The 13,790-nt window shown below is 59.3% G+C and overlaps 1 protein-coding gene across 7 annotated transcripts; it reads right to left on the reverse strand.

Moving 5' to 3' along the window:
- Window positions 1-40: 40 nt before the first annotated feature.
- Window positions 41-10,037, reverse strand: E4F1 (E4F transcription factor 1). 7 transcript variants are annotated; one of them, XM_067706944.1, is made up of 15 exons: window positions 9,841-9,980; window positions 8,057-8,175; window positions 7,186-7,414; window positions 6,194-6,299; window positions 3,525-3,718; window positions 3,307-3,427; window positions 2,981-3,133; window positions 2,711-2,880; window positions 2,152-2,361; window positions 1,769-1,877; window positions 1,392-1,609; window positions 1,012-1,210; window positions 796-938; window positions 662-724; window positions 41-580 (listed from the first exon to the last, which is right to left on the reverse strand). In XM_067706944.1, the coding sequence occupies exons 3-15, from the start codon at window positions 7,393-7,395 to the stop codon at window positions 224-226; spliced, it is 2,253 nt and encodes a 750-aa protein (XP_067563045.1). In that variant the 5' UTR covers window positions 7,396-7,414; window positions 8,057-8,175; window positions 9,841-9,980; the 3' UTR covers window positions 41-223. The 7 variants fall into 7 exon arrangements, with proteins under 7 accessions (XP_067563045.1, XP_067563042.1, XP_067563041.1 ...); XM_067706941.1 differs by lacking the exon at window positions 8,057-8,175 and having other exon boundaries at window positions 7,332-7,414; window positions 9,841-10,037; XM_067706940.1 differs by lacking the exon at window positions 8,057-8,175 and having other exon boundaries at window positions 1,769-1,874; window positions 7,266-7,414; window positions 9,841-10,037.
- Window positions 10,038-13,790: the final 3,753 nt, after the last annotated feature.

The raw sequence follows: 13,790 nt of genomic DNA on the forward strand, positions 1-13,790 counted from the left end.
CAGCCCCTGAGGCTGCCACTGCCGCAACATCACAAGCGGCGGGTTTTCATGTTTTATTGTAAAGCAACCAAAAACTCTGTGTATTTACACTTCCACATCTCCTCTGAACGCCTGAGTTCTATGCCCATCTTCTCTGTACTCGGCCAGGCAGGCAAGGGCAGGGCACTCGGGGTCCTCACCCCCTGCCCCAGCCCAGCCTCCCGGGACCCTGCAGGCGCCCGTGTTAGACGATGACTGTCTGCACCTCAAGCTGGCCCTCCGGCGAGGCGATGACCAGCTCTCCCGCATGCTCCAGGATCTCAATGTCCTCTGATGAAACCATGGTCACAGTGGCTTGCTCGGCGCCATTTGTACCCGAGCGGGCTGTGAGCACAGTGCCCTCGCTGATGGCCGAGGCCAGCGTCATGGCCACCTGCTCCGTCAGGCTCTCGGGGGTGGCGATAGTGATGGTGTCAGCAGCAGCTGCCTCTGTGCCCAGCCCTGCCTCCTGGTCCATGGTCACATTCTGCACGATGATCTGGTGCCCGGCGCTGGCCTGGTGCACGATCTGCTGCACTACCTTCATGATGTGACTGTCCACCTGTGGGTGGCTCAAGGCTCAGCCCATGAGTCTGGTGAGGGTGCCAGGCCACCCCACCCCGCCCATCCCCCAGCCCCTCACCTCTGTCTGGGTGCCCTCGATGATCTCCGTGGCTTCGCTGGTCTCTGCATCATCCGCAGTGGCCTGGACGGAGGATCAGAAGTCAGCCTTGCCCGCCCCAGGCCCCATCCGAACTCTGGTGGCCCCATACCCACCTCGATGATGTACTCCTGGGTGTCGGCTACCACGGATGAGAACTCGACCAACACGGTGTGCGGGTCGTCGGCGAGGACGGCGGCGGCTGCTGCAGGGCTCTCCTCGGACACCAGCAACTCCTCTACCTCCAGCAGGCAGCCCCCTGTGGCAGGGAGCTCGGTCAGTGCTGGACGGCCGCGGCCCCCCACCCCGTCCCTGCCACCTCCCGGCCCTACCTTTGGTGCGCAGGTGCCGGTTGAGTGTGCCATGCTCGGCAAAGCCGCGGCCACACTTGTAGCACTTGAAGGGCTTCTCGCCCGTGTGGTGCCGCACGTGCCGCACCAGCGAGCCCTTCTCCCGGAAGCCTCGGCTGCAGAACGGGCACACGTGCGGCTTCTCCTCCAGGTGTGTCCGGAAGTGCACCTGCTGGGCATTCTGTGGAGACCCACCATCAGGGCCAGCCTGGCCTTGGCTCTCCCAGCCCCCTCTGAGGGCCCCGGTTAGGACTGAGCAGGCTGTCAGGTGAGGGGTGAGGAGGGAGGTCTGGGGGCACGGAACAAGGGACAAATCTGGCTTAGGGAGCAGGGAGCCCACAGATGGGGGATCAGGGGCCCACCTTGGTCTTGTAGCACTTGCCACACTCGGGACAGGGGTAGGGCCTCTCATCTGAATGGACACGCCGGTGGCCGCGGACGTGGGCGATGGTCTTGTAGAGCTTCCCGCAGTCCCCACAGCGGAAACGGCGCTCGTGCACGTGCACCTCCTGGTGCTTCTTGAGCAGGTAGGCCTTGGGGAAGGCCTTGCCACACTGCGGGCATGTGAATGGCCTCGGCCCTGGGGCCACACTCCGTGTCAGGCCGGGACCACCACCCGAGGGCGCCACCCTAGCCACCTGCCCACAGGCAACCCTGACCATCCACGGCACACCCGAGAACCCCTCCTGGCTACCCACAGCCGTCCACTGCCCAGTACCCCCACCATCCTGCCACCCACCTGCGTGGCCTCTTTTGTGGGCCTCCAGGGTGGCCGCCGTTGGGAAGGTCTCACTGCACTGAGGGCACGGGTGGGTCCTAGGCACAGCTGAGGCCTCACTGGCCACCTGCTGGGGGACCACAGCACACCTCTAGTACCCATTGCGGGCTGGGCCCAAGCAGCACCGTGGAGGCCAGACCGAGGCACCCTGACCCTGGGAGGCTCCATAATGGGCCCAAGGAAGGCGATAAACAGATCAGGGGACAAAGTCACTGCAGACAGTGATGCAACTTTCCACCTCAGGGAGCACAGCAAGGAGGCTGGTGGCGGCCAGGATAGCATGGTGACTTCGTACCCAAGGTCCAGCCCCCCAGAAGGGGCACGCCGGCAGCGCAGGCACCTACTGTCTCCACCTGTTCCACCTCCAGCAGCGGCAGTTCTGGGGGACCATCTCCCAGGGGCTGGGGACTGGACACAGTGGGAGGGGCTGGCTCCAGGGCTCCCTCCTCCCCAGGGACCCGCTCAAGGACAATGCCGGAGTTCTGCATGGCCTGGTGCAGCAGGTTCTCACGGCTGCCCTCGCTGGAACAGGGAAGCTCCTCAGGGCCGGGGGGCTGCAGGGGAGGCAAAGGGAGGCTGGCCAGGCAGCCCGGCACGCAGCACCCACCCGCCACCACCGCACAGGGCAGCCCCAGGGGCCCCCGTGCATACCTGGCATCTTCACTCAGGAATGCCCCTGGGAGCCCCACAGCCCACTCCACCTGCCTTCCCCTGCCCCACCTCATCCCCAGCTCACTCTCCGTTGCCCCTCCCTGCCATGACCTGGGTCTCCCATTTCCCCACCCAGCAACCAGACTGAGCAGCAGGAAGGCAGGCCCATGTCAGTCCTGTTCCCAATGGAGCCAGTGTCCAGAACAGAGCCTGGTGCTGAGCAGACAAAGGCCTCCCCTGACCTATCCCCACCTCTGGGGTGAGGGCTTTCATGCCCAGGGGAAGCTCTTGCATCTGGACGTGGACTTCGTGGATGACAGTGCCCTTGGCATCTGTCACCAGGTGAATCACAGGCGAAGTTTCCATGGGCCCACCTGTCATTGCCGATGATGTAACAGTCCCCACGGTGGAGGCACCAGGCCCTTTAAGGCAGAACCAAGAGAATCCATGAGGAAACACCCAACCAGGGTGGCACTCAGAGAGCAGGCAGGGCCGGGGCAGGGAGCCCCCGACCACACTGACCTGTGGGAGTGTCCTCTTTGCCAACAACCACATCTTTGCTCATGCTGAAGCGGATTTTTTCTGTGCACGGGGTGAGAGACTTGAGGTGCCGGGTCAGCGCACCCGACTCGCGGAAGCTCTTTCCACACTTGGCACACTTATAGGGACGCTCATCTGCAGAGAGAATGGCGTCAGCCTCGGGTGGGACGCTGACTTGGTTCTGAGGGGAAGGCAGGCCTGGAGTACCACCAGGAGGAAGGGGCCACGAAGCCTAGGAGCCGGGGCACCCCCAGGGCCAGCGGCAGCGTGCTGTGCAGCTCCCGGCCCCAGGCCCGAGGCCAGCTCACCTGTGTGCCGCCGGTGGTGCCGGATGAGTGAGCCTTTGGTGCGAAAGGAGGCCCCACACAGTTTGCACTCGTGGTCCTTTCGGCTACTGTGGGTGACCATGTGGGCCTTAAGGATGCTGCCCTGTGGGGGAGGGGCGGCGAGGCTCAGGCACCTCCCTGGGCAGGAGCGGGAAGGCCTGGCTCCCACAGCCAGTGCGCCCGCGGCCCCAGGGCCTCACCGTCTTGAAGGTCTTGTGGCACAGCATGCACACGTAGCGGCCGTCCTTGTTCACCAGCAGCTTGACCTGGGCCTGCTCACCCTCCCCAGAGAGCCCAGGCCCCTGACAGTTGGGGCTGCCCTGGGCCTCTGCCATCCCGCTGTCCCCCGGCTCCGCCTCAGAGGCCACGATGACCTCTTTGATGTGTCCACCACCTGAGGAGAGGCAGATGAGCCTGAGCCTTGGGATGCCATGGGCCCTGCTGCTTCCTCGGATCCCAGCCCGAGGACACTGCTGTGGCACAGTGGAGTTGTCTTGACCAACCCCCAGCCCCAGCACATGGCGCCTGCTCAGCCTGAAAGGGTGGGAGGTACTGTGCTCTGACTCCATGGAGCTGCCTAGAGGAGTTCCAGGCCTCCAGAATGTGTTCAGCAGGGAAACCCACCATGAGCACGGATGCCCCCTCCCCTCAGCCAAGAGGCACGCACGACTAGATGTGCACAGGGGTCCCGCCGTGTCCAAGGGCGGCAGAGTTCCGGCACAGAGGCAGTGGACAGGCCAACTCGCCACCATCGGCCTCCTCGCTGCTCCGGCTCCGGCTAACGTGAGGAGGAAATGCCTCTGGGGATCACCCACCAGCATCAGTTTCAAGACAGGCAGGCAAGAGACCCAGCCTGGGAGAGGGAGCGCTCGACACGCCTAGGACAGTCTGAGGAAGGAAGGCTGTGCTTTTGCAGCTCTCATGGGGGTTGAAGAAATCTGACACTGTGCAAAGCTAAGCTGTAAACACACTTCACAATTTCTGCTCATGAAAACAACACGTGGCAATCGGTTGTGAAGCCGCTTCTTAGAAACCATCTCAATCAGGCTGGCATCGTGTTTTGACAAGCCATTTTCCCAAAACAGAACAGAAGTGCCGTGACTCAAACAATTAAGGGCACCTCTCCCTCCTGCCCTAGCTGACATGCTTGAAGCTTTATTTTTCCTCCCCCTCAGGAGTGAATTTCCAAAAGAACAGGGATTTCTGCCAGGCTAGGACTTGAGTTTGAGTGTGGCACAGCAGACAGAGGGATCAGAGAAGGGGGGAACGTGGCTGCCCCGAGTCCAGAGACAGAATGCATATTTGTTTCCAGGGAAGAGGCAGGAGAGCCTGCAGTGGGTATCCAGCCCCCTGCGCAGTCCCTGGGAACTGCACCCCCCAGCCCAGCAAGGACTGAGAACCCCCAGCCCTGTGATGCCAGCAGCTGGTGGTTTAGGACTCTGGCCTGGGCTCCAGATCGCTGAGCAGCTGATGCCAAAGGGACATTTGGGGTACCCAGGATGCCTGCAAAGGGGAAATTCCCAAAGGGGAAACTCCCAAGGGTGCAAGAGAGGCTGCGGGTGCCCAGAGAGGAGCCCCTGGAGCACAAGGAGCTGCCCAGCCGCGGGCTTGGGCCAGCTGGAGGCTGGATGGTAGGCAGGGCCTGGCTAGCCAGGGGGCCAGAGCCTGGAGATGCTGCCTGAACCCAGGGAACCTGTTTTCCCATATGACACCACCACCCAAGAAGCCAAACTCCACACCAGGGCTGGGCATGGCCCCACCTCCCACGTCAGCCCTCTTATCCCAGAGGAGCAACAGGCAACCGTCCTCGTCCACAGGAATGTCGGGGGAAAGACAGTGTGGAGACAGGGACAGGTCCTGTAGCTTCCCTGGGATGGGACCTTGGCAGAACAGCCTGCTCTGAGGTTCCCCTCCCCCAGGTCGCCTCCCCACCTCTTCCTACTCCAGCTGGTCCCAAGGGCTTCCCAAGGCCAAGTTCTACCTGTTGCCCAAACCTGTTTCCTGTCCAGTCACCTACTCACGTCCCTGCCAAGGCCCCTGCCCATTCCCTTCCCAACCTCCCGTGCCATCAGGCCCAGTCCAGCCTCCCTGCACTGCCACACTCACACCTAGCCCCCGGCTCCCTCGGGCTGCCCTTTGAATGTCCCAGCTGCACGCTCACCTGCCTCCTATTAAGCAGCACGTGACCCAATCCAGACCGCTCAACATCCCAACACTCCCTGCCCTACTGCACTTTAAAAAAGCCATCAAAGAGCCTGACTTGGCGTTGTATGCTCTTAAAGGCCATGTGAGAATCAGGATAGGAATCGCCACCCCCACGCCAGAGGGAGTGAGCACTGGGGAGGTGAAGGCCAAGGTCGGGCAGCAGGTCAGGGCAGAGCTGGAGCAGCAGGTGCACCCCACGCACACCCCAGCCTGACCCTCCAGAGCCAACTGTGGGGTGGGAAGTAGGAACCAGGGTTGGGGTTGGAGGGTGGCAAAAAAGTAGGGAAGATTCCAGAAGAACCAGGGCAGAGACAGTCCGGGGCAGCAGCAGGAGAGAGCAGCCAGCTGATGATTTATGCACAAAGTGAAGACTCCCCGAGGCCCAGGTGTCCCCCAGGGCTGCCCAGGTTCTGGGCTTCCGCTTTCTGGGCAGGGCAGGGCCTGGTGGCCAATGCCTGCTCTTGCTGCAGGCCCTGCCCTGGGGAAGGTGCACACAAGGTCTCAGCCCCTCCTCAGCCAGGCTTTGCTCTCGGGACAGCAGAGGGGCACAGGCAGCAGAGGTCCCCAGCTTCCAGCCTTGACCGTGGATGACTAACAGGTCAGCAATGCCTCAGCACTGAGAAAGCCACACGTGAACAGCCATGGTGGGGCCAAACCAGCTTACCGACAATGTCAGGAGTGTGGCTGATGTCTGCCGTGAGAGTGGCTGCCTCCACCACGATGTGGGCCACGGTGATGGGCTCCTCTGAGCCTGCTGCTGCTGGCTCCACCTGCCATTGGGTGACAGGGGACAGAGGAGACTCGTCTCCAGGGCTCCAGAGCTCAGGTTTATGTCCATGCAGGATGGCTGGGGTGGGGCCTCTCATCTCCCCCAACGGACCACTGCTCTGAGCCTGACTCCCAGCCTGAACCCTCCACCCCAGGCCCAGGGGTCGGCCCCATCACTCTAATGCCTCCAGCCACCAAGGGCCCCATGGGGAGCCCTGAGCACCCTCAGGGAGGACTCCAGGATGAAGTGACTAGAAGCTCCAGCTTGAGGCTCAGCTGGCTCTGCAGAGATGAAGGTGAGCACCTCCACCTACAGCCCAGCCAGGTGATCGGGGCAAAGGCCCCCCAGGGATGTGGGGCCGGGGGCCTTCTGGAGGAGAGGACACCTCTGGGAGGGGCAGGAAAAGAGCACAGAGTCAGAGTGAGACAATTCTGGGCCCACTCCTCTGGGCCATTCCCGGGGTGACCAGAGGCACCTGACTTCTCTTGGAGTCTCCTTTCCCACTTCCATAGGATGAGGATGACAAGAGCGCCCACAGGGGTGCCATGGGCCTCAGTAGACTGTGCGTATACAGCCCGAGTACACACCGAGTGCAACAAAGTTGGCCATTTTTATGACAGAGTTGTGGGATCCCCAGGAACCATATGTACAGGACAGGAGACAAAAGGACAAAAGCCACCATGATATCCCTAAGCCAGGGCAGGCCCTCAGGCTTCAAAAAAGGAGGGACCCCAGGCCCCAACTGTGCAGGCTTCAACCAGAGGCTGCTGAGAGGGCCCGCATCCCAGGCCATCCGGGAAAGCCCAGAGCACAGCCGGGAGTCACCCACCCACAGCCGGATGCCTGCCCTCTGCCCACCCCGGTGGCACAGGTCCGTCTCGACATGCCTCCACCTCCTCATCCTGCTGTCCGCCGAGGGGCAGGGTGGAGGGCACGCACGTGTGCAATGGCAGTAGGGGGATGCTACCTCCTGACCCAGCAGCGCAGTAGCATTGGTGGCAGGCAGGGCCTCCTGGGGCACCCGCTGGCAGACCTTCTGGAGCTTGTGCTGAACAAAGTCCTCCAAGGCGGTGAACTCCGCCTGGCAGCGGCCACATCGGTGCACGTCATCCTCATCTGCAACGAGCCTGCGGTCAGTGGGGCTTGGGAGGGATTCCAGCCCCAGGCAGATGCACCCAAGGGTGGCATCAGAACCAGAGATGCCTTCCCCAGCCCTCCCAAAGGGGCTGAACACACTCTTGGGAGCCCAGGGTGCCAGGCCTTCTCCGGGGGTCTACAGCAGTGCCCACCCTAGGAAGAGCAGCATCCAGCAGGGGATAACCCTGACCATGCACTTAGGCTGTAGGGATCCAAAGCCCCTACTTCACAGATAAGGGGAGAGAGGCCCAGGGAGCAGCTGGGAGGCAGAGGGATTCAGCCAAGCTGGTCTGGGGACAGTGGAGGACCAGGGTTTAAGACTGGTTGGGGTTTGCATGTGCCCTTGGGCACCTCAGTGACCAGGTCTGGGTCTGTTTCTTCATCTGTAAAATGGGCTGACTCAGTGTGTGTGTACAGGCTCTAGCTGAGAGGCCAGTCCTCAGCAAACATGGGAGAGGTAGGGCACCCTCAACCCATGACCACTCTTTTCTCACTCTGACTTCTGCTTCACTGGTTCCAAACAGGCGGCACCTCCGTACTCTGGTGAAGACGCGCAGGGTGGGACTTCCCAGAGGGGTTCCACACCCCAGGGCCATGGGCCACCGCACCTGAGCCCCTCACCATCTGGGCTGACCAGCCAGTGCCTGCCCCAGGTCCTGCAGGAGAGACTTCCGGCTCACTGAGTCCCCTACTATGTGCTGGGCATCTTACTGGGGCCAACAGCAAATCCGGCCAGCACCCTGAGGAAACAGAAGTGACTATTCCCTCTCTAGAAAAACAACTTGAGATTCAAGGCCACCCAGCTGGTGCGTGTTGGGGCCAGAACCTGAACTTGAGGATCTACCCCAGACACCCTGCTGTTTACCCCAAGGGATAGGGGGATGCTCCTTCTGCTTTCATAAACGTCTGCCAGTTCCCACCACCTCACTGCAGTCCCACATCAAGGTCAAACCCAGGCCTGGAGGACAGAAGGAGCCCAGTTGATGTCTACTGGATTAATGAGCAAAGGGCCAAACTACAGCCAAGACTCACAGAAGGCCACCTGACAGAGGACGGTCCCCTCCAGATGGTTCACAGTCACAAGCCAAGCACTGAGGTGACTGTACCCTCCTAACCCTCCCACCCCACTCCCCAAGTCTGACTCAGCACCAGCGTGTTGCCATTGAAGGAATCCCCACCACAGAAGGGGACACACCCGGCCCCTGTAACACTGAGTGAGATAAGGCCCTGGGTAAGCCCAGCAGGGCACAGCAACCTCCAAAGAGACCCCTCTGCGGGTAGCACTGCCCCCCATGCCAAGCTACCTACCCAAGCTGGAATAAGGAGCAAGAAATGATGTACTGAGAATTACAAATCCTGTGGGGACAAAGACCACCACCCCGATATCACCACCAAACCCCTCCTGCCTGGCCCAGTCTAAAGCTTCCTGGGACAAGCTCAGAGGGTAGAGACCAGAATTCTGTCTCCAAAAGCTATCAGTGCCCCTGTGTGTCCCCAGAACTGTTCTCAGAGATTCACATACATCCTCTATTTTGATTCTCACCACCATCCTATGAGGCAGCAGAACCCAGAAGTTAAGGGAGTGGGTTGAGGAGTCACACAATCCTGGTATCCAACAAGTCCTTGGTACTTACTAGCTGGGTGACCTGGTCACTTTCACATCTTTGAACCTCAATTTTCCTCATCCACAAAATGGGAATAATAATAGTAATAATAATAATGGCATCTAGGGCTGGCTTGAGAATGAAAAATGCTGATGCATGGAAAGTACTCGATACATTATCCTCAACAGTAGCATCCCTATTCTGTAAGGGGTAATGGAGGCTCAGAGAGGTATGTGGTTACCTGCCCAGGATCAAACAGCTAGAAAGTGGCAGGTCTGGGACAGAGCTGGCTGCAGCTTTCCAGCACTGGGCTCTGCTGCCTCCCCCCGGGTGCTGGAAAGACCCGAGGCCCCGCCCTCCCGGAGCCTCCAGTCACACCCCGGCCAGGGCCCCAGTGGCCCATCAGGTGAAGTGGGAGGGGGCGCGGAGGAGGGCAGGGCCCTGTCGAGACTGGGAGGCAGAGGGGGGCCGGGCCGCTGGCCTGAGGGCGGGGCAGGCAGTGGAGGCGATCGCCGAGGTCTACACTGACAGCCCCGGTGGCTTGGACACAGGTGAGTATCCGCGGGTGGGCACTGGAGCCCACGGGGGTGATGGGCGCCCCTCCAGGGTTAGGCCTGAGGATCTGAGGAAACCAGGGGGCTCGTGGAAGGCTATGAGGGGTGCCGTGGGGACCTGTGAGGTCTGCAAGGAACCGGGCCTGGGAGGGTCTGTCGCGCCATCAGCTCAGGCCCTCGGGGCCTCCACCAGCCAAGCTGAGCCGTCCCCACCCTGGCCGCTCCCGGCCCCGTCCGGCCCTGTTACCTTCCTCGCTAAAGGGCGCCGGGAGGCCAAGGAAGCCACCGGGGGCCAAGGCCGCCGCCGCCGCCGCCGCCGCCGCCGCGACCCCGCCCTCGCCCGCTTCCTGCCCGGCTTCGGCCCGGGCTTCTGCCGTATGCGCAGCTGTTACCCGCACTGCCATCGCGCCCTCCATGTCGCAACGCGCCGCAGGAAGATGGCGGATTTACGACCGTGTCGTCATAACAACGGGCCGCGCCAAGGCTAGCGAGAAGACGGGAGGAGGGCGATGGGGCGGAGCCAGGATGCGTTTGATTGGCAGGAGGCGGGGCGGAGTCCGAAGGGTGTGGCCTGGAACCGCAGAGGCGGGGCCAAGCTCAGGGAGAGAAGAGACGGGGCGGGACTACTGGGAGTGGTGTAGTTACGGTGGAGAGGACTGACAGGAGGAGGATCGGGGCCTGGGAGGGCCCGCTGGGCGTGGCTGGGGCTGGGTTCCTGCAGCTCCTTCAAGGCTCTAGCGAACTGGCGGCGCCAACTGACCGGCCCTGAGCCGGTGCTGCCGCCGCAGGTGCCCAGCCGCGATCCGAGCTCGAGTGGGCGGCTGCCGAGACGCCGCCCCAGCTCGGACCAGTAGAGTGGTGCTCGCTGCCCGCCCCCGACCCCCTCGGGTGGCAGAACCTCCCTTGATGGTTGACCCAGCCACAGGGGAAAACCCGAGTTGGGGATGGCTCACGGGTAGCTTCACTAACCCTTTCATTCTTTATTTATTTTTTATTTTTATTTTTGGCTGCGTTGGGTCTTCGTTGCTGTGTGCGGGCTTTCTCTGGTTGCGGTGGGCAGGGGCTGCTCTTCATTGCGGTGCGCGGGCTTCTCACTGCAGTGGCTTCTCTTGTTGTGGAGCGCGGGCTCTAGGCGTGCCGGCCTCAGTAGTTGTGGCACACGAGCTCTAGATAGCAGGTAAGTACACATAAAAATTACCGTTAGTGACAGTACATTCACAATGTTGTGCAACTATCACCAACATGTAGTTAGAGAACGTTGTCATCATTCCAAAAGGAAACCTGTACGCATTAGCAGTCACTCCCCATTCTCCCCTCCCCCCAGCCCCTAGCAAACCACTTTCTTTCTCTGTGGATTTGCTTTTTTTGGACATTTCATATAAACAGAATTACACGCGTGGTCTTTTTCATCTGGTTTTTTTCACTTTAGTATGATGTTTTTGAGGTTTATCCAGGTTGTAGCATGCAGCAGTACTTCATTCCTTTTTGTGGCTGAATAATATTCCATTATATGAACAGACTGATTTTCATTTTTCACGTCTGGGTTGTTTCCACCTAATCTACAATTGTAAATAGTGCTGCTATGAACATGTGCATACAGATTCTTTTTATTCTTTTTAAGGTAGCATTAGTTCTTTGAAGCTAAGTGCGTTCTAGGATTTTCTCATTTAAGATACCAATCATCCCCATTTTGAAGAAGAAACTGAGGCACAGAACTGATGGAACACTTGCCCAAGGGCAGACCAAAGATCTAACCCAGGTCTGTCCAGAGTCATGGGCTAGAAACCCACAGGTCGTGCTCTCCCAGCTTGGTTATTCTCTGTGGCTCAGCCCAGTGCTAGATTCCAAAGACTCAGGTGAATCAGACCCAGTTCCCTCCAGGAAGGCCAATCTCCGGGAAAGACCAAGCACGGACACAAGGGCCCAGACAGAGAGTGGGCAGCTCTGCCCTGGGAAGGACACCAGCAGAGATTGTCTGCATGCTGGGGCTGCCCAGCTAAGGAACTGAGGACCCTTAGCCTGTCAGGAGCTGGGATGTGTGAGGCACAGATTGGATCACCAGAAGTCAGGCTGGGGTAAAAATGGGGCTGCTTTCTGCAGGGGGCTTGCTCACCATTGCAGGCATTTAAACAGAGAGTGACAGTGTTTCAGAAGGATCCTCCTGACTGTGGTGCAGGAAAGGAAGATCTAGGATGGACAGTCTCTGAGAGGGACAAACAGGCGGAGGAGCAGGTGGGTACTTATGGAGCAGGAGGGATCTAGGGGGCACCTGGGAAGAGAGGACCAGGAGGACACCTCACTTGAGGATGTGTGGGGGAGTGATGGGAAAGCCAGCATCAGAGAGGAAGAGGAAGACCACTAGAGGAATGGAGTGGGGGTGGATTTCAAAGACAGAGCACAGCCTGGCTGTGGATGGACATGAGGAGGAGCTGGCCCCGGGGAGACAGACAACCTGCCCTGCTCCATGCTCCAGAGCCTGTAGGACAGAGTTGTCAGGGACGGGCCAGGGCTCCTGCCTGGTTATTCCCTGGGGGTCAGAAAAGGGAATCCTGACCCAGTGAGCTCTAGGCCCCACCTCAGCTGAAGCCCAGGCAGACCAGCGGCAACAGGAGTGGGCCTGAGGTCACTGGAAGGCGGAGTGGCCAGGGGCAGGCCTTCTCCCTTCCCCAAAGTCCTCCTTCCTCCAGATGGCCTCCTTTCCCACCCTGCCCTCGGCGTGGGCTCCACCTGCACACTGTGTGTTTGATAGTCAATAATGGCTTCTCTGTGGTCAGAGCCTGACAGGAACTCCATTAACCTTTATGATGGCTACTCAATCTCCCTTCCTTGGATGTACTTAAATCTATTCAACCAATCCCATGTTGAAGATTATTTAGGTTGCTTCCAATTTTTTTTTTTGCCACTTCAGTCCTTTTTCCTTTCTTTTTTTTTTTTAAGGGTTTGTTGTTGTTGTTTTGTTTTGTTTTGGCTGCGCCGTGCGGCTTGCAGGATCTTGGTTCCCCAACCAGGGATCGAACCCACACTTTCGGCAGTGAAACCTCGGAGTCCTAACCACTGGTCTGCCAGGGAATTCCCTTCAGTCCTTTTTCAATGACACCCTTTTTTGCTTAGCTCATTGGAAGTGATAACATCTGTGAAAACATTTTCAGTGGCTATTGGTATTTTCTAATACAATTCAAATCCATGCAATGCTATGAAGATTAGTGTCCTTGTACCACCTAAGTCCACGCCCCACTCCACCTGTGGTCCAGCTTCCTCACTTGGGAGGACCCTGGTGCCGTCCATTCGCAGGTATATAATGAGCACCTACTGTGTGTCAGGGACACAAAGCGATTGATCATGCTGTGCTCCTCTCCCATCCAGATGCATGGCACCTTGTCCAAGGACAGTCCTCCCCAATAAAGGGCACCGTCCTTTCCAACCTCCTTCAGGACCTTGTCCACAGCCATCCCCTCTCTTGATACTGGCCGTTCCATCTCTCCCACTATGCCAGCTCAGACTCTACAACCTACAGGGGATGTTAAACCAAACAGAGCTCAGCTTTGGGGTCAGCTGAGTTTAATCCCAACTCTGCATTGTTCAGCTGGTGACTCTCTGTGGCTCAGTTTCCTCATCTGTAAATGGGGACACTAATTGTCTCTGCCTCTCAGGGTTGTCCTGTGATTCTGACAAGGTAATGCAGGTAAGAAGCAGCACTCAGTGCCTAGATGCTTACTGAGTGCCCAGTAAACCAAGGCAACCGGGCAAGTATTGCACCAGGCAGCCTACGGCTGAACAGAGCAGTGTTTTCTCATTCTGGCCAGTGAACCACATACACTGAATGTTTCCGGGTGGTAAAGCAGGATTTGTGATCTTCTGTCAAATCCAGTTCTTCCCAGTGTCAGTCGGCTCCACCAACAAAACTGAGTGGGAAGACACAGGGAGGAAGGTGCTGCTCCCCTCCTGGCTAGTGGGTGCGCCAGGCAGGAACACTGCATATCCTGCCCTCGTGGGCCATGGCCCCTGCCCTCCAGGTGTTCCCAGGCCAGCCAAGACCAAAGAACAGGCTGAAGGTAAACAATCAGGGCCTTAAGGGTACTGAGGTTACTGGCTTTACCTCATGGGTTTGGGGGTGAGGGGTGTCCAGAGTAGACATTATGGAGATTTGGGGCCCAAGAGAGGAGCAGGGATTTGACACGCTAGGAGTTGGAGGCCTGG

The sequence above is a fragment of the Pseudorca crassidens genome, chromosome 15 (assembly GCF_039906515.1).
Source record: "Pseudorca crassidens isolate mPseCra1 chromosome 15, mPseCra1.hap1, whole genome shotgun sequence".
NCBI lineage: Eukaryota > Metazoa > Chordata > Mammalia > Artiodactyla > Delphinidae > Pseudorca > Pseudorca crassidens.